General features: G+C 39.8%; 1 protein-coding gene across 1 annotated transcript; it reads left to right on the forward strand.

The window, feature by feature from the left end:
• Window positions 1-9,862: 9,862 nt before the first annotated feature.
• LOC127538233 (galectin-1-like) lies at window positions 9,863-12,880 on the forward strand. Its single transcript, XM_051961880.1, has 4 exons — window positions 9,863-9,917; window positions 11,508-11,587; window positions 12,000-12,174; window positions 12,654-12,880. Exons 1-4 carry the CDS (start codon window positions 9,909-9,911, stop codon window positions 12,798-12,800), a joined length of 411 nt encoding a protein of 136 aa, XP_051817840.1. The 5' UTR covers window positions 9,863-9,908; the 3' UTR covers window positions 12,801-12,880.
• The last annotated feature ends 8,349 nt before the right edge of the window (window positions 12,881-21,229 follow it).

Below are 21,229 nucleotides of genomic sequence, written 5' to 3' on the forward strand. Positions count from 1 at the left end.
AGCTCAATTTTTTAAAAATGAATTTTAAAAGGAAATTTAAAATGAAATGTTCAAAAAATGAAAAACAACATCAACACCATCACATCATTGTGAGGAGTCCCTTAACTTGCCCATACTGTCAGGTGCCCAAGCCATAATATAAAAAAGATGACAAGCCCTGAATAGAATTGTACAATCCCTGATTACCAATGGGGAAGGGATTTCCCAGAGTACTACTTACAGAGAAATCTCTGTATATTAAGGAAGGGAGGGGCCCAGACCAATGGGCAATCACACCTGTTGGAAAGTTGCTGAATACAATCAAGGGAAGCCCTCTTTCTCCTTGAGGACCAGTCTCAGGAAGTTTAAAGAGATCTGCAGACAACATGGGAGCAGAGTGGGAAGATACTCCCTGGCTCTGGAATCAGAATTATTGGCTTGATTTTGGCCTCTGACATTCACTGCATAGATGATTTTGGAGAAGTCCCTGCACCTTCTCCCACGTCCTTCCAGTTCTCTACTTCAGTACCCCTATGAACCCAAGTCACTCCTCTGTCTTACTTTCTTCCTCTGTAATATGAAGAAATTGGACTCAATGGCTTCTGATCTCCTCTTCTGAAGTACAATAAATTCCTGGTGTGTGCTATACATTCGTATTTCACCATCCTAAACCACAGCCCCATTACCTTTATATACTTTGACCCCTTCAAACACCAGACTCTATAATTAAGATGGAAGGGAACTTCCAAAGTCCATTCTATGTCCCTCATTTGATCATTGAGGAAACTGCACTTCCAGGAAGGAAGTGATGTATCCACTTAGCAAGACCCTGAAATGGGTTTTTAACCCAGACCCATCTGACTCCAAGCCCAGTAGCCTGTTCATTATAAATCAGAAAAATCGGTTTATCAATCCCACTTCCCAACAATGTAGCTACATGGCCAAGGCAATTCAATCCACTTTTCCGACATTCAATTTCCTCATCTGAATAAAGGATATAATGGTACTTTCTGTCCATCTACCATATTAAGGTTGTTATGATGAAATTGATATAGAAAGACCAAAGAGAACTCTTATGATTGAAGTCATGTTGGAATCCAGCTTCAGTGAAATACCGAGGTCAGGCAGCCTTCACTTATTGATCTGAGCGCTAGTGTTTATATACCTTTTAGGCTGGTGTTACAACATTACTTGCTTCCTTCAGTTGACTTCATATTCCTCCAGGGTTAATGCACCTTCCATACTTTGATATTTCAGTATCTACCTTAATTATCAATACCAAGATACTCATCAAAACAGAATTGTAAATAGCTTAGTTATGATACTCATCAATATTACCAGAATTAGAAATAGTTGTGATGTTTTATCAATATCAAAGTACTTGTTGAAACAGAGTAGTAAAAATCAGAAATTACCATACTAATGTATTTACTTTAAGTATGTCCTTACTTAATTGTTAAGGTGTAAATAGTGTAGTAGAAATGCCTTGTTCCTGTGACAAGCATTCTCCTAAATTTACCCTGAGTATGTCTTTAAAAGATTGTTAGAAGAGATAGTGATCCAATATGGGCATGGACTTACTGGCCCTCTACATGTCCCCCCTTTTTTTAAAGACATACCAGAAAGCACAAGGGGCTAAGCCAATGAGTATAAGAATAACAACACATGCAAGAGGAACAAAATGCAAAAGCATAGAAGTCAGATTATTTACAGGATTTATCTTTTTTAACCACTCAAATATTTGGTTTGTTCTGCTATCAGCATCAATTCCAGGGCAACTACTTTTTGCCATATTTTCTGCCAAGGCAGCTAATTCAGATATATCCCAAGTGAGCTTGGAATCATAAATAGCTCCATTTATTCTGTTCTTTATTTGAAACCATGTCACATTGGTGATATTATTAGCCTATCTATTGAGATACTAGCCCTCTACAAAGTCAGAAGAGCTGGATTCAAATCCTGGCTCTGCCCTTTACTGCCTACAGAGATCCCTCCTAGGGCAACAATGTTCTTTATAATATCTATCATAAGCCATTGCTTGAACATCATTAATGGTAGGGGCCTACAGCTTGTTTAGTCATTCCCCAGTTGATAACCATTTCCTTAGTATCCAATTCTTTGATAAACTTTTCTTGCTTATTGAAACTCCATGAAAATAAAAATAACTATCGAGCAGTGTAGTGAAAATTCCCATTTGAGATAAAAGCTCCTGTAATTGATATTGTTTTAAAGTGTTTTTTTGATATAATTTTCTGATGGACCATTAAATTAATTATCCTCCATTCAAGAGAAATACCATAAGCTTTGAAAGTAGATATTATGGGTGGAGGAGGTCTGTATCTGGGAAAAACCAAGAAGATGACTTGGGTATAGCCAAAGTTAGAATTATTTTGACTCAAATTCCCCTCACTGATCAAGCAGTTTTCCACCTGGTTATTCTTGAAGCTGGGTTATGCGGTACAATCATTACTGTATGTTTGCTTGACAAATTATGATTCTTAGCTGATGTCAATCATTTAAGGATGCCTTATCTTACCATACATGTTGAGTCATTTTGTGGCCTTAGGTCAAGGTCTGAAGGACCATTTTGCTTTTATAATCTTGTCCCTGCCTTTTCTTCTTTAACAAATTTCTAGAATCAGAGCAAGTTGAAGACATGAGAATGATAGAAGTATGTAAGATCTAATTGTTAACAATCTGATTCTTTATCCCCTCAAAATAAGTAAATTAATATTCGGATTTATCATCTGCCTGCTAACACAGTTATCTGTTCCACCTCCAGTGGGTTAGAAATTCAGTAATATGAAGAAATTGACTAAAATATTGTGGCCTTCTATTTGTACCAGTTAAGAAGTTTGATTTTTTTTCTCTTTCTTTTCTGTGTTTATAGTACCTTATTATAAAATTTGGGTTAAGTATTTGGTCACAGTGTTTGTGTCATCTGCTAAGCACTTTGGACTCTAAAGGAGAGATGCCACCAACCTTCAGCTTCAGCTTCAAGAAGCCATAGAATACCCAGTGTCCAAATTCCAGTAAACTGTTTTAACAGACAGTCTAATCAAGGTTGACCCCAACTGCCAGGTATCAACTGTGTTGGTAAGTTAGAAGGGGTGTCTATCTTAAGCCTGGGAAGAATTTCCCCGGTGGAATGGGTATAGATCTGAACAATTTGATCTAATGGTCACAAAGATAGCTTGGGCACGTAGAGCTTGGTCAGAAATGAAACATACCCAAGTTCTCTGTTGAAGCCATTGCCAGTCTTCTTGATTTTTGTCTTACAACTGAATTCCAGTGATTCTGGAAGAGAAATTGAAGCCGATGACTTCCCACAACTCTGCCTTACTCAAATTCAACTTGTGTATTATTCAAAAGACATCACTTGTACCATTTTACTGTTTTTACCTATCTCAAATGTTTGAGAACCAACAAGTGATGAAGAAGCAAGAGTGGGTACACATGGGAACTGTAGTTGCAATCCTGCGTATATACAGTTGGCCCAGACCTTGTGGTCATTTCTCTGAGTCAAAGCAGAGTGACCTCTGGGTGTCTGAACAGCCTTTTTAAGGATGTATGAGGAAGGGTTTTGAAAAGTTGCTATTAAAATTGTCTGCTTTACCTACTCTAACCCTGGCTGACTTAACAGGCTGGGATCATAGCCTGTGGTCAAAATACAAATATATATATACATACATATATAATATGTATTATATATATATACACACACACACACACACACACACACACATATATAATATGTATTTTACAAAGGTGATTCCATTCATTATTGGTACATGAAATGTGTCTACACTTTTGATGAATAAAAATTCTGGTAGACTTGAAAAACAAAACAGTTCTTATTCGGAGAGAACTCTACAGGTTTCATATCAAAATAGCCCCTGAGTGAAACAAAGCTAGAAAATTAAATCCAGCTTACTGAAATAAGTGATGAATACCCATTTTTTCCCCTGGAGGTTCAGCAGTGAAGTAGAACACAATGAAGTTGGTATAGGTTTTGTAATACAAACTAATCTGGTCAATAAGCTTCTATGCTTACCAAAATGAGTGAATGACAGACTCATGATAATGGGATTGCCACTTGCAGGAAAGTTACCACACCATCATCATCAGTGCCAAACTCTAAACTTTCTAAAGAAAAATTTTATAAAAATCTAAAGATCCTCATCATCAGTCACATTGCACAGTTTCATTGTACACAGCAACAAGATTATACAATGATCAAATCTGATGGATGTGGCTCTCTCCAACAATGAGATGAATGATGCCAGTTCCAATGATCTTGTGAAGAGAGCCATCTACACGCAGAAAGAGGAGTGTGGGAACTGAATGTGAATCACAACGTAATATTCTCACTCTTTTTGTTGTTCACTTGCATTTTGTTTTCTTTCTCATTTACTATCTTTTTTTGATCTGATTTCTCTTGTACAGCAAGAGAATGGTCTCAATATGTTAACATATATTGGATTTAACATATATTTTAACATATTTAACATATATTGAATTGCTTGCCATCTAGGGGAGGGGGCAAGTGAAAGGAGGAGAAAATCTGAAACACAAGGTTATGCAAGAGTCAATGTTGTCAAATTATCCGTGCATATTCTTTGAAAATAAATAGTTTTTGCTTGCATTTTTGTTTTTCTTCCTGGGTTATTTCTACCTTCTGAATCCAATTCTCCCTGTGCAACAAGAGAACTGTCCGGTTCTGTACACATATATTGTATCTAGGATATACTATAACCTATTTAACATGTAAAGGACTGCTTGCCATCTGGGGGAGGGGGTGGAGGGAGGGAGGGGAAAAATTGGAACAGAAGTGAGTGCAAGGGATAATGCTGTAAAAAATTACCCTGGCATGGGTTCTGTCAATAAAAAGTTATTTAAAAAAAAAGAAAAAAAGAAAATAAATAGTTTTATAGAAAAAAGATTCTTCTTCAGTGCCAAAGTTCCTGATGTTGATTCTACTTCAACTGATTTACAAAGCAGGGGTTCAATGATCATACAAAAGCTTACTGAAATTTTCCAAGTTATATAACAAGACGATATTATCCCCCATGAGGTCATGGATTCCTCCACTGTCCATTTTTATAAAGGTAAAGGAAATAAGTTATCCTATGACAAACTTTGTCACTGCAAACAAGATTCTTGCCGGAGTCGTCCTCAATAGGCCGGTCCTTCACCTGGAAGATGGGCATGTACTACTTTGTTTAGAGTTATTATTTAAAGGTATTTGGACGGGGTTGGGGGGCAGCTAAGGTGAATCCCTTTACTAATTTTTAAATAGACATCCTAGCCAAGCTTCCTTTATATGGTTGTTGTGAGAACCAATAATAATGTTTATAACTCAGCAAGGTTTGCAAAATACTTTACAAATATTACCTAATTTACCCTCACAACTACTCTGGGATATTATTAAACCCATTATATAGACGGAGGAAACTGAGATAGGTAGAAGTTAAAAACTTTATCCTGACTCCAAATCCAGGGTAATGTGGCACTATGGCACCCCCTACCGGCTCTGGTTTAATGGAATTGCTTTGTACTTCTGTTTTCATGGTGTCTCATCATCAGGGGAAGGATCTGTTGGGATGTAAAAGGAGAGAGAGGCAGGGTCCCCAGTGAACCTCCAAGTACAACCAAAGAATGGGGTTGCCTTACACCTCTCAGATTGGCTAAAATGATAGGTAGAGATAATGATGAATGTTGGAGGGGATGTGGAAAAACTGGGACACTAATACATTGCTGCTGGAGTTGTGAACTGATCCAATCATTCTGGAGATTAGGGGCCCCAGAAAAGTCTATGACATGCTCTCCCTTTAGACACTGAGGGAAAAGAAGGTATCTCATTTTCCCCTCTTGCCTCCTGTTTTACCATTAGCTCTTATTTCTCTCTTGAGGGGGACCTGAAGGTCAGGACCTGAAAGTCAGGACCTGCCATTGCAAGTCACTTCCATTCTCTGATTTTCAGTTTTCTCATCTGTAAATTGAGATCCCAAGAGAATTAAAAGTAGGGTATCATAGTAGATCTAGATCCATTCCCTCAAAGATAAAAAGATCTGATTTCAAATTCCACCTCCCAACTTCCCTAACTTCTCAGCGCTTGAGGTAATGCTCTAAGAGAAGGGTTCTAATGCTGGCATTCATAGATGTCTCTAGGGTCCATGGATAGATTCCAAAGGATTTGTGAATTTGGAGAAGAAAAAAATTTTTTTTTACTTTATTTTTCACTTTATTTTCACTGAACTTGAGCTGAAATGTACTATTTCTTCCTACTACTTAAAAAATGACAATTTTCTCAGAATAGCTTTACCATAATGCCTAGAGGATCTATGGCATGGGGGCATCTGGCCTCAGACACTTAACACTTCCTAGCTGTGTGACTCTGGGCAAGTCACTTAACCCCAATTGGCTCAGCAAAAAAAAAAGATTCTGTGACACAAGTCAGTTATATCTGAGGGATTTATCCTCTGCTGTAATACTATGTAGACAGTATTTGGGGGATGAGGGGGAGTAGAAGTTCTGTATATATACACTGTCATCACAGATTGGGTGTCTGTCCCTATCTCCTAATAGAATCCTCAAATCTCCTCTTAGAAGGAACCTTATGCCTATTTAATAAAATCCTTCTCTTAAACTTTCTCCCAGATGGTCATCTAGACCTTCAAGAATGGGAAATTCAGTTCCTAAGGGATCAGTTGGTTCCATTTTTGGACAGCTTCCACCATTGGATTGATTGATTGGACAGTTCTCTCTGCAGTTTCCCCAAATTCCTCCTAGTTTAGTCTCTAGGGCTAAGCAGGATTCAGGCTAAATCCTCTCCTGTCGGTCAGCCTCTCTGTATTTGCAGGTGAGAGTCAGGTGCCCAAATCCAACATACCCATCTAGTCTTTCTCATCTGATTTTTCTTTTTTCTTTTTTAATGTTCATTTTTAAATATTTAAAAATATTTTTCTCCAGTTACATTAAATTTTTTTACATTTGTTTTTTTAAATCTCCTTTATCCCATCCACAATTAAGAAACCACATGTGAAATTATGCAAAAGATTTCCATTAAAGTCAAGTTGTGAAAGACAACCTGTGAAAAATGTTCTAAATCACTATTGATCAGAGAAATGCAAATTAAGACAACTCTGAGGCTGTCTTACACTTCTCAGATTGGTTAAAATGATAGGAAGAGATAATGATCAATATTGGAGGAGATGTGGGAAAACTGGACACTAATACATTGTTGGTGGAGTTGTGAACTGATCCAATCATTCTGGAGAGCAGTTTGGAACTATGCCCTCAGGCCTATCCAACTGTGCATACCCTTTGATGTACTGGGTCTTTATCTCAAAGAGATTATAAAAGAGGGAAAAGGATCTATATGTGCAAAAATGTTTGTGGCAGTCCTTTTTGTAGTGGCAAGAAAATGGAAACCGAGTGGATGTCCCATTCATTGGATGGCTGAATAAGTTATGGTATATAAAAATTATGGAATATTATTGTTCTACAAGAAATGATTAGCAGGATGATTTCAGAGAGGCCTGAAGAGACCTACATGAATTGGTGCTGAGTGAAGTGAGTAGAACCAGGAGATCATTGTACACGACAACAAGACTATACAATGATCACTTTTGATGGAGGTGGCTCTACTCAACAATGAGGTGATTCAGACCAATCTCAATGGTCTTGTGATGGAGAGAGCCATCTGCACCCAGACTGTGGGAACCGAATGTGCATCACAACATAGTATTTTCACTCTTTTTGTTGTTTTCTTGCATTTTGTTTTCTTTCTCACTTTTTTTTCCTTTTGATCTGATTTTTCTTGTGTAACATGATAATTGTGGAAATATGTATAGAAGAATCGCACATATTTAACCTATCTTGGATTACTTGCCATCTGGGAAGTGGAGAGTAAGGGAGGGAGGAAGAAAAATTTAGAACACAAGGTTTTGCAAAGGTGAATGTTGAAAATTATCTCTGCACATGTTTTGGAAATAAAAAGCTTTAATTAAAAAAAAATCATAGGACCTATCTCAAGAGCAAGAGGAACACTTCACAAATCTTGAAGAGATTAGCGAAATAAACACAAAGCAAAAAAAATGAAAACCATGATCAGAAGGCAGAGGGCGCTCCCAGCAGCACAGTCGGCAAAACAGACTCTACTTTCTTCCTCTCAAGTTTCCCCAAACCCAAGTGATTAATCATCCGATTCTGATAACAGCCCTTTCATCTCTCACAGTCTTGGCAAGGTCAAGCCCCATTTTGGGGTCTCTTGCTTCCTTTCTCCCCCAACCACAATGCTGGAAGTAGATGAAAAAGGAAGGGAGCAGAGCTGGGCTCCAGCTGCTGCTGAGGGCATGGCTTCCCTTTCCTGTCCCCTGTCCCCCAAAGACCTCATTGCTATTGGGGAGAATGGGAGTGCTGTAGAAGGCTTCATTTTCCCCTCACTTGGGACCTCAGGAAACTTTAATTTTGGGAAGAGAGGGAGAGGTCACATGTAGCAGAGTTGGAGCCCAGTTCAGCCTTATAGATGCCACCTTCTACTTATAGGGGCTAGGGATGAATTGGCAGCTTTGAAACACACACACACACACACACACACACACACACACACACACACACACGTCCTTTTCAAGAGTTGACATTTCACTATTACTAAACACCTACATTTTACATAATGGGAAGCTGAGACTTAGGGAGGTTTCCCCCTCTCCCAGCAGGCTCCCAATTGAGACATTTATACTGTTCTACCAGTCAGTAGGAGGCAGGAGATTCTGCCATACAAAGGAACATAGGGTTTAGGTCTGGCTGGACTCTTAGAAGCCAAAGGATCCAGAAAGTGGCACTAGAATGGACCTTCCAGGTCAAGTTGGTTCATCTCCATCTCCTATCTGTGAGTGTCTCCAGTCTAAGTAAACCCATAGTTCCCCTGCCTTTACTTTGAAGGAGAGACCTGTTGTCAGAAAGCCCTCCCTGGCCAGTCTATTACAAGGCTACAGGGAGGCAAGTTGAAGTTCCTCAGAAAGTCCTGCCATCTTAACTCAAGGAAGGGAGCCACAGGGACTCTTTGGGATTCACTGATGCTACCAGAAAATGGGACCCAAGCTAGGGATCTGTGATACATCTTCCCCTTAGCTATCCACAGACACTCTCCCTGCCAATGAGGTCTAATGAGAGAAGAGGTAAAAGGTTAGAGGTTATGGCATCACTTTTTCAGGATCATCAGCCTGCCTTCCTCTGGCTTCATGATGCAGACCGGACAAAATGCTGGTCAGAAAAACAGCCTTCTGAAAGACTGGAAGGAGCAATGGACTTGAGGTTAGAGTCCTGGTTCAACTCCTCATTGACCAAGGGAGTCTAAGGCCTCAGTTTACACATTAAAAAACCAAATGCCATCTTTTCATAGGATTTCCTTCTTCAGATGGATTCTAGAGGCCAGGCAACTCTCACCAAGAGTATGTCCTTCTTCAACCTGCCCCAGGCAGGTTCTCTTCCTGAGAAGATCAGACTCTTGTTCATTGTAAAAGCAGTTTTCCCTTGGCTGTCCCAGTCAATCATTTGACCCAACCCCCAGCCCAAAAGAACAGGTTTTGAGGTTTGGGTGTGTTGGGGGGAAGGCTAGAAAAGGAAAGTTCTTGATGTGCTGAGGGTGTGGCTAAGGGCTCCTGTCCAAGAAAAACTTTGAAAATTTGACCAGTCCAGCCCCTGGGGTACACTCCTTCTTCTTTTATGCTTGATATTGGAGGAAGTGCCAGAGGGTTGGGCCGGAAGTATGTGGAGGTGGGCTGTCTGAGTAAATCTGGGGACCCAGCAGCTATTTGAAGCATCTGACGGCACCTTGAGTTACCATTTGGGGATCAGAGTTGGTCATTATCCTTCTGGGTACCAGAGCAGTCAGGAGAATCGCAGGAGCATTTCCCATCTTCTTCATGGCTTACGTGAGTGCTCCAGGGAATCCTTACTTGTCCTGGATATAGATTGGGGATCCAGAAATGGGACTTTGTCTTTGGGTGAATCCCGGAGACTTGGGAAAGGTGTGGGGATGCTCTACCTTTCTCATCCTATCCCCATGGGCTGGGCTTCCTTCCCTTTTCTTTCTCTAACCCTAACCCTGACTTCCTCAGCCCTTCAAAGGCTATCCCTTTCATAACCTCCCCCTTGCACCTTGTCTTTGACAAGCTGGTGATCCAGAGAGATTCTGAGGAGAGGAAAGCAAAGGGTAAGTGGGCTGTGGCATAGATTAAGATTACGATGTCCCCCTGGTTCAGAGGAATTTCATCTGGGTGGGGATAGGGAGATATCCCCTTCCTTCAGTTACAAAGGAAGGTGGAAAGGAAGCAGAATAGAGATAAAAATGAATCTTCTGCCAGAGGATCAGATTTTCTGGAAGAAATAATGGTCTTACAGAATCAGCTCCACCCCAGCCTTATGGTACAGAAAGAGTTTGGGCTGAAGAGGCTGAACTAGAAAAGGAGGAAGGTGGAGATCGAAGAAAGGGTGTAACAGGAGGCAAAAATTCCCCTTTCTAGGCCTTCCTATCCCACCTTTAAAAATAATATCTAAGTCAACTTATAAACATACTACTTCCCTCTTCTCTAGGAAACCAGTTAATAAGTTACCCTTCATCTTGCTCCCAATTGCTTAATGATTTAGAATAGAAAAGGATTTCACATCTGTGCTCCCCAGGTGTCTTTGTCTATTTACCCCTGGTAGAAGAAGCTAAATTACTTGTCTTTAGTATTTCTGCCAGGGCAACCCTTGATTCCCCTTTCTTTTTGAACCTCTCCCTCACTTGACAACACTCCTCCTCCTGGACATGGTTGGCTCCTCTCCTTGATTGGGGCCCTGGAGAGTGGGCAAAACCCTTCCTGAACAGTTTTCTGGGATGGATTTCCATCCCAGTTTAATGAGATGAGGACAGCTTTGGGAGAATGAGGAGGAGGGCAGGATAATGTCTCAGGGGTATGGGGGAGGCAAGCTAAGTCTGACCTACCTAGCAAAGAGTTTCCTCATTGAGTTATAGTTTATCTCCTATCCTTGGGGAATAACCACAATCCTTCTTTTCCCCATTCTCTACACACACACACACACACTTCATCCTTGAGCAAGGGCCAGGTTACATGTCATAGCAGCCAAAAAAAAAAAAAAGGCTCTGGGGCAGCCAGTGGGACAGAGAAAACATGAACCTGAGACTGAATAAAAATGTGTAGTGTGGTTCTGATTCTGTTGCTCACTTGTGTGACCTGGGACAGGTCCCTTCCGATTCTTTGTATCTCCGATTCCTGATATGTAACATGAAGAATACACTGGGTCAGTCCTCTAGTTCTCCATTAAATAGATGGGTAAACTGAGGCCCAGAGACATGAAAGGGCTTCCCCAAGGTTAAAGAGCTAGGGCTGAAACCCACTTCAGCACTAATTAGCTTAGAGGAGAGTCTGGTTTTCTAGAACCAGAGGATTCCTCCCAACTGAAAAGCTCTAGGTCCCCTCACCTCTTAGACAATCCTAAACTTGCTGTGGTCTCTTCAGGAAATTGTTGCCTCTAAGATGAAGCTGAAACCTGGAGTTACCCTAAAATTATCAGGAGACATATCACCTGATGCCAAGCAGTAAGTGAGACATGGGATGGATGAGTCAATTCAAATATGGGTGAGAGCTGAATCCTTTACACACCTGCTTGCACTTAACCTTGATTACAACCATCACACACTTTTTACCTCAGCCCCCCCCCCCCCATGGCTGGGCAAGAACTCAGCATCAAAAATACTTTCTAATAGAAACTTCCCAGCAACTGGTAGAATTAGTGAGCTCCCTGTCTGGAGGTAATGAAATGTGTAAAAGATCACTTGTTGGACAGTTTGGGGAGAGAAGAGGTACTGCAGAAGACCAATCATGGTGCCTCTGGTCAAGATTGGGTGATTGTTCTTTTGAGGTGGGTGGGTTTCAAGCTCAGAAATTCTCTGATTGGGGATCTCCAAGGCTCTAATTTCATGCAAATAATGATGTGTTCTCTACTCTCAGTTTCAGAATTGCACTGGGCAATGATGGCAGGGGTAATATTGCAATGCACTTCAATGCACGCTTCAACTATTTAGGTGATTACAATGTCATCGTCTTAAACACCATGGAGAAAGAAAATTGGGGCGAGGAAATAAGGGAGGAAAACTTCCCCTTTATGGACGGGACCAACGTGGAGGTAAGACCCCAGAATCAGAGCTTGAATATTTCACTGGAAAGAACCCAAGAGATGATCTCATCCACTCCTTATATTTGACAAAAGAGTCCTTGATGCAAACTGTGATGGGGGAAAATGAAAAGCTAGAGGGTGAAAAGGTAGTGGGTTTCCAAAGGTCAATGGCAAGACAGCCCAGTATCCTTGAGCTAAAATGGGAAAAGAAAGGGAAGGAGTTATAGAGGGCCATGGCCCAAACAGGATAAGAGAAAACTCTAGGGTTTGTCAGGACACTTGATTTAGAATTGGAAAGGACATCAGAAGCCATCTCATCTGACCCCTTCATTTTTCAGAGGAGAAAAGTGAGGCTCAAAATGGAGAAATCCATTGCCCAAGATCACACTTTCTTATAGTGAGTGCCTTGAGCTGGAATTTGACCCAGCTCTTCCTATCTTTGATCCCATGTTTCTGTGTTGACCTCATTCTGTCTTCTCCACTTTCAGATTATCTTACAGTTCCAAGAACATTCTTTTTTCGTGAAGCTTCCTAATAATCAAGAGATATCTATTCCCAATCGCACTGAGGTAACAACTATCGACTACTTGAGAACTAGTGCTGACATCACAATCAAATCATTGGCCTTCGAATGAGCCCTCCAATGCAACAAACTTCAGAGCATCCTTAAGTCTTGAGGCTCTCTTAGTCCTAATAAATGTGCTGCTAATGATAACAGTTGACATGGTCTGTGTTATTCTGGTTTGGGGTACAAAAAGTTTGGTTTAGAGTTGAGAAGGATGACTGAGTGACCCTGAACAAGTCCTTTTATCTCAGTGGCCCTTTGATGATTTTCTAGGATCTGGATTTTCCACATGGTATCTGTGTATAATATTTAGGTGGGGGGAAATGAAATCATGATCAACTATGAAAGACTTAGCTCTTGTCAGTGGTTCAGCGATCCAAAGCAATTCCGATAAGCTTTGGATAGAAAACACCATTTGCATCAAGGGAGAGAACTATGGAGACTTAATGTAAATCAACACATGCTAGGTTCACTTTTTTTCCCTTTTTCTTCTGTATTTTTTTTCTCTCATGATTTTTCCCTTTTATTCTGATTCTTCTCTCCCAACATGATTCATAAAGAAATGTGCATTTTAAAAAATTATTGTACATGTATAACCAAAAAAAGAAAACAATAAAAATTTTAAAAAGGAAAAAATGCAACCCTGGTTGCCCTTAACTTCTAGTTTTCCTAATATTTCTCTGTTTTTTATATATGTAAAAACGCAATGCCAATTCATATCATATTTTTGGCCTTTCAATGGGTAGAGGAAGAATGAGAGTGAGGAAAAGAATTTAGAACTCAAAAGAAAAAAAAATGAATGGCAAAAATAAACACAAAATAAAACCTTCCCAAATGACAAACAAAAACATCAATATCATCATGCTACTATGAGAAGAGGTCCATGGATTTGCCCAAAGTATCAGGAGCCCAGGCTATAACACAAACAAAGGTGATAAGCACTTAGGAGCTTCCACACTCGCTGATTAACCAATGGGGAAGAGTACCTCCAGAGTAATACTCTCAGGGTATCTCTGTGTATTAGGGAAGGGAAGGGTCTTGACCATAGACTCTGAGCTAGTCCACTTGCTGGAAAGTTGTTGAATCCAAACCAGTGAGATCCTGTGTCCCTTTGAAGATCAGCCTCAGAAAGCTCAGAGAAACCTGCAGACATGATGGCAGGTTCTGGAACTCCTGGATTCTGGAGTCAGACATATTGAGTTCGAATTTGGCCTCTGACACTCACTGTCTAAATGACCTTGGAGAAGCCTCTGAGCTTCAGGTTCCTCAGGGGTAAAAATGAAGAGCTCCTAGCTTCTTCCAGCTCTATATACCTACGCTCCCATGAGTCCAAGTCATTCCCCAGCCTCAGTTTCCTCCTCTGAACATGAGGAAGTTGGACTCCATGGCCTCTGAGGTCCCTTCCCTGAGCCTCTGATCTCTATTCTCCTCTTCTGAAGTACAATAAACTCCAGAATTTCTTCCCAACTGGTGGGGAAGAATATAAGAGATAATATGACCTCTAAGGCCCTTCCAGTTCTGAACTGATGATCCCAATGGACCATTTCTTGGAACACTTTGTGTCATTAAGTCCTAAATTCCTTTATTCTGCTTGGGTCAGGGATTTCCATTCTTTCATACATACCTTCCTCTGATTGGTCCTGAACCTTCAATTTTAAAGGAGACAGCACCTCTATGTTGAGAAAGTACAGTATGTCTGCTTGTTACTGATCCAGTCAATAGTAGCTCAGAATGTTCTACCACAGGGCTGGACAAATGTTCCATATGACCAACCCCTATTTCTACAGTTAGTTAAAAATTTCAAGATACTACCTTCCAAGCAATAATTTATTTTCTCATTATTAAGTATCTCTTGGTTAAGCTTAATTGAATGCAGAAGTATTCAATTTATAAGTCAGATCCTCATGAATTATTTTTAAGATTCTCATATCAGATTCATAATTGAGTTAAAGAAAAAAACAGTAAGTGGTATAAAAAGTTTAAATTCTTTGAAGTTTCAGAACTGTAGAATTAACTTTAAGACACTGTACTAAATTGCATGAAGTTTTATTACTGGCAGATTTTAGCAGAGTTATCTAGGTACCTTCTACAAGTGATATGGAACCAGAGAGGGAGAACCTCCTTCAGAGCAGTCCCAAGAATGAGACTGTTTCAGAATGTCCAAGAGAAGATATTTCCTGGCATCAGAGTAGTACCACACACCATGTCTGGCATTCAAAGTATGCTGATTTTTATGTTAAATTTATCTTGGTTAAGTTAATGAGATGTAAATCTCCCTTCTCAAAATTAATCCATTGTTTGTCCTCTATATAGTTTGAATTATAACCTGATTTTGGTAATTCTGATGATCAATTTATGAAAACTCTTAATGGATTTCATTTATGAAGAAATGAGTTTTCCACTCCATAATCAATTTAAAGGGGAAACTGAAGGAATTCTGGAATTAGCCCAGTTCCCTTAATATTCAATTTTGGGTCCATTGAGGTTCTTTTTTTTTATGTTTTGGAAAGTCTTTATTATTTTTTTGTCTATTAGTTAATTCTAATGAAATATCATCAGGTAAACTAAAAAAGCTCTATTGTTTATTCCACATTGATATAATCTCATGCAGTCACATTGCAGCCCTTTATATTCATACCATATTTTTAAAAAATAATTATAACTTTTTATTGACAGAACCCATGCCAGGGTAATTTTTTTACAACATTATCCCTTGCACTCACTTCTGTTCCGATTTTTCCCCTCCCTCCTTCCATCCCCTCCCCCAGATGGCAAGCAATCCTATACATGTAAAATATGTCACAATATATCCTAGATACAATATATGTGTTCAGAGCCAAACAGTTCTCTTGTTGCACAGGGAGAATTGGATTCAGAAGGTAAAAATAACCCGGAAAGAAAAACAAAAATGCAAACAGTTTACATTCATTTCCCAGTGTTCTTTCTTTGGGTGTAGCTGCTTCTGTCCATCATTGATCAATTGAAACTGAGTTAGATCTTCTCTTTGTCAAAGAAATCCACTTCCATCAGAATACATCCTCATACAGTATCATTGTTGAAGTGTATAATGATCTTCTGGTTCTGCTTATTTCACTTAGCATCAGTTCATGTAAGTCTCTCCAAGCCTCTCTGTATTCATCCTGCTGGTCATTTCTTACAGAACAATAATATTCCATAACATTCATATACCACAATTTACCCAACCATTCTCCAATGGATGGGCATCCATTCATTTTCCAGCTTCTAGCTACTACAAACGGGGCTGCCACAGACATTTTGGCACATACAGGTCCCTTTCCCTTCTTTAGTATCTCTTTGGGGTATAAGCACATAATAGCACTGCTGGATCAAAGGGTATGCACAGTTTGATAACTTTTTGGGCATAATCCCAGCTTGCTCTCCAGAATGATTGGATTCATTCACAACTACACCAACAATGTATCAGTGTCCCAGTTTTCCTGCATCTCCATTGAGGTTCAAAGGAAAGCTCAAAAGGTTGGGGTTTAAGACCAGTTTCATAAAGTTTCTCAAAAGAATTTGCAGGTTTGAATCTATCTCAAACTAAGGTCTCCCATCTCGAACCCATCCAAGGGGCAAAGTTTATTATAATTGTAAAACCAATTGAAGGAGGTTAAATTTAGTAGAGAACCAGAAGCAAGAAGAACTAAGAAAAAGTAAGAGAAATCAGGGGTTTCATGTTACTTGTTTGCTGATTTTATGGCTTACAGGTAGATCTGAGAAGTGGTCTATTCACTGTTGTCTCAAGAAATTTGTTATCACTGACCAACAGATTGCAAATCTGACAGTCAGCAATGTTGCTAGAATTATGGTATTCCTAAAGCCAGGGAACCTCAGGGTTATTGTTTTATCTTTCCTAAAAGCTAGGGGAAGAAATATATAAATTGCTATAGTATTTCGAAGGTCAGGGGAATTTAGGATTATTGGCAGATTGTTAGAACAATCTCATTTCTAAAACTAGGGGGCCTCAGGATTATTGTGCTATTTCCTTTAGAAGCTGCATCCCATCAAGTCTAATACAAATTCTTTCTTTGAGAAAACTCTTTTGATTTGGGAAAAGATTTACTTTATTTTTTGAAATTGGTCCTGCATGGCTGACAAGCTGGGCCACCTATACCTGCTACTTAGAACTCCTTACCTAAGGACCTAAGTTATGCTGACCTGAGAATAGATCAGATCCAATTGCTATCACAATTACACATCTGTCTATATTATATATATATATATATATGTATATATAAAATACATCTATACATCTTTATATATATTGTATATAATACATAATAATATATGATATACATATTATATGTATATATCTTTATATATATTATACATCTATACAACTTGTATGTTTTATCTGAAAAGCAGCATGTACTAATCAATCAGTTGTTTCAACATCCTTTGATTATATGAAGGTTCTTGGGAGAAGGGAATGGGACACCTGTATTTCTGAATTCAGGAAAGTGTACCTTGTGGGTTCTCCCCCTCTCAATTTGGAAAGTTCCTAATATTTCCTCTGATTAGAAATCATATCACTAATGTTCTATTGTTTCTTTTTAATTAGTCGGCTTCATTTTATTAGTTGTTTTCATGTATAACAATGTCTCTTCCTGTATTGAGGGTGCTGTCCAAGGTGAAGAAGGAGTTTGCTCTTGATTTGTTCAACAATTGCCAGGCATTGATTAATACATGAATAAGTTATGAAAACCAAGGCTTTGTGTCCTCAGTCATGTAATCATTCACCCATAACAACCAGGAAGGGGGTTGGTGAAAGGCTTTTTATCTCTTTTTTATAGAGGAGGAAAGTGAGATTGGAATGGGGATATGAATTGTGCATGGGTCACCGAAATGGCAGGCAGGGAAAAAGAGAATGGGGTGCTGCCAGGGTTGAGGGGGAGGTAAAGGGGCTGGAATCAGACTCAGGATGTGAGGCACCTGGCATTGATAGGGGGCTTGGGAGGAAGGGAGCTGGGTCTATTCTGCTTCACTTATTGCTGGGAGCTTTCTCTGCCTGGTGATCATGGTTTTTGTTTCTCCAACCTCTCCAAGGTTGAAGGAGTGCTTCTCTTATCCTTAAAATAGATGGTGGGAGAAGGACTAGTCAGGGATGTTGGCCTTAGGTGCTGAGCCTTGTCTGCCAATACAGAGGACCTATCCCACAGAAGAGGATTTAGTCTGGTCCTGCCTAGCCCCAGAGGCAGAATCAGGAGGAATTTAGGGAAGGCACTGTTCAATCCAACAACTGGAGCTTTCTTTTTTAAGGACTATCTCTTAAACCCAAATCATTCTGGCTCTTATGAATTGGCCAACAATAGGTACCAGGCCAATCTCAGTGATTATTCCTTTTTTCATCATCTATCCCAAGGGCAAGAGAAGTACTCCAAAGTTGGAGAAATTAAAAAACAAAAAACATTATTACTAGGCATATGGAGCTCTCAGCAGTAAATGGGGGAAAACAGATATAACTCCCTGGTCATTATTTGGGCCCTGATTCCCTCAGAGAAGATGGATATAGAAATTGTTTTTGTTTTGGACAGAAACCCTGAGGGTTTTCTCATCCCAGAATACATACACACACACACACACACACACACACACACACACCCCTATTTAAAAGAGACCATTCTTTGCCTCATTTCTTATCTAACCTTAATTTCTGGATGGGCATTGGCTCAGTCAAATTGAGACTTGTTAAAGATCTTAGCTTAAAAATGTCAGTCTCCCACTGCATCCAGGGCCATTTCCAGCCATCCTGATCTATATCTTGCCACTGGTCTCAAATCATTCTGGAGGATAAAGTCAGGCAGGTGACTTTGCACAGCCTACCCTCACTTAAATTCAATTAATTTGTATGCATGACATTGCTCCCTCATATTATGGTCCTCTTTGAGAAAGAAGGACAAACAATAACTTATATGAGTAGAGCTGTCCCACTGGGGACCAAACTGTAACTCATCAGTTGGACAACAAAATCTCCTTCCTTCTTTCCTTTCCTTCCCTTCTTCCTTCCTACCTTCCTCCTTCCCTGCCTATCTTCCTCCATCCCTCTCTTCCTATCTTTCTTTCTCCTTCTCTTTTCCCTCCCTTCCTATCTTCCTTCCTCACTTCCTTTTCCCTTCCTCCCTTCATATCTTCTTTCCTCCCTTCCTTTTCTCTCCCTCCCTTTCTATCTTTCTTTCTCCCTTCCTTTTCCCTTCCTCCCTTCCTATCTTCTTTCCTCCCTTCCTTTTCTCTCCCTCCCTTTCTATCTTTCTTCCTCCCTTCCTTTTCCCTTCCTCCATTCCTATCTTCTTCCTCCCTTCCTTTCCTTCCTCCCTTCCTTTTCTCTCCCTCCCTTCATATCTTCCTTCCTCCCTTCTTTTTCCCTCCCTCCCTATCTTCCTTCCTCCCTGCTTCCTCCCTTTCTTCCTTCCTCTTTCCTCCCTTCATCCCTCCCTCCTTCCTTCCTTTCTATCTTCCTTCTCTTCCCCACTCCTTTCCTTTCACACAGAGTATCATATTCTTACTGTGGGAGCTTTGCTTTAATCACTGAAACCTCCCAAGATATTTTGGTGTTCACCAACTAGATTTCTTTCTTAAAGTCCATGCCTTAAACCCAAATTATTCTGGCTCTCATTGGCCAATAGTAGGTCCCAGGACAAGCCCCAATTGATCTTATTTGTGCCCTGATAGAATGTAAATAGCAACTGTTTGTGTTTTGGTCAGAAACTTTGAAGGTCTTCTCCTCCCGGAATGATTTTTCTTATTAATTGTAAGAAATCATTTTCTGCCTCATACTTTTGTTAAGGCCCATGCCCAGATGAGGGGGCAGGTCAATTCTCCGAGAGCCATCACAACTGTGAATCATAAACTTTAAGGTGTTGCAAAGAAGCCTTTGCTGATGCAGGTGTTCCTTGTGAATGAAATAAATTGGAGGCAAGCGGGAAAAGGAGAGAGGTCAGAGAATGCAATTGCTTCTCAGTGGAGAGGTCAGACAATGCCACTATCTCTTAGTCTCCTTGTATCATCATTATCATCATCATCATCCTCTCACATGAAGAGATCCATTGTACAGATCTGAGTTAGCCCTCCAGCAGCCACTGTCAGGTGTCTCCATCACCGAATAGGTGCTGCCTGAGACAAACAGAGACATGGGAGGCAAGGTAAGGCTTATCTAGCTACTAGAGAATTTCTCCATTGAGCTAGAGCATATCTTCTACCCACTGTCCTCCTTTCCCCCTTCATCCTTGCCTAATGACAAGATATTTATGATGCCAGCCAACGATAGCACTAGGCTGGTCCATGGGACCTGCTCTTGGATCCAGGAAATTCATAGTATCTAATTATTGTTCTGTTACTTGCTTGTGTGTCTTGGCACATGTTATATAACTTGCTTCCTTGGACTTCAGTTTCTTAATGGGTAAAATGGGGATTGGACTGGCTCAGCCATGCTGATTAGTTTCTCATTTAACAAGTGGGAAAACTTTCAGCTCTATACACCTATGCTCTTTGGGTCTAATTCATTCCCCTGCCTCATTTTCCTTTTGTGTAACAATAGGGAGTTAGACTAGATGGCCTCTGAGGTCCTTTTGTGAGCCTCTGATCTCTTTTTCTGAAGTATAATATATTCCCTGAGTGTTGCAAGTATCACAACCAAATCCATGAGTGAAACACAGTTGGCAAATAAAGACCAGCTTACCAAAGTCAGAGATGGATATCCATTTTCTTTCTGGAGGTGTTTCAGTGGAGAAGAACACCATTAAGCTAGTATAGATTTTGCGATCTGAACCAATCTGGTTAATAAGCTCTTATGCCTACCAAAAAGAGTGAATGACAGATTCATGACAACAGGATTGCCACTTGCAGGAAAGCAGCTTGCCACCACTAGCAGTGCCTATGGTCCCACCATGATGAATCCTTATGAGGTTAAGGAAAATTAAAGAAAATTATCTCTCCTGGATCTATTTTTTATGGCAGTTATTTTTCCAATGATATATTTCCCATTGTCTTTTTTCATTCTTTCATTTCTGTTTTATTGTTTCGTATAGCCTCATAAAGTTGCTTGATTTTGCTCAATTCTAATTTTTAAGGAGTGATTTATTTCAGTGATCCTTTGTACTTCCTCCTTGTGGTCAGTTCTACTTTTTAAGGAATTTTTTTTTCTTCAATGAATGTTTATGCTCCTCTTTTCATTTGGCCAATTATTTTCTTTTTTGTATGTCCATTCTATTCTATTGTGAAAGTGTTTTTTTTCCTTTAGCATTTCTGTGTGTATGTTTCCTTTTCCAAACTGTTGACTCATTTTTCATGATTTTTTTTGCCTTCCATTGCTTTCTCTTCCCAATTCTTTTTTCTCTATATCTGTTATTTGATTTTCAAAATCCTTCTTGAACTCTAAAGACATGTTTTTCTTGGAGTCTTTGGATGTATGAGCTTTGACTTTATCTTCTTCTGAGTATGTGTTTTGATCTTTGTCAACACAGAAACTTTATAAGATCAGAA

This window comes from Antechinus flavipes, chromosome 5 (assembly GCF_016432865.1).
Source record: "Antechinus flavipes isolate AdamAnt ecotype Samford, QLD, Australia chromosome 5, AdamAnt_v2, whole genome shotgun sequence".
Classification (NCBI taxonomy): Eukaryota; Metazoa; Chordata; class Mammalia; order Dasyuromorphia; family Dasyuridae; genus Antechinus; species Antechinus flavipes.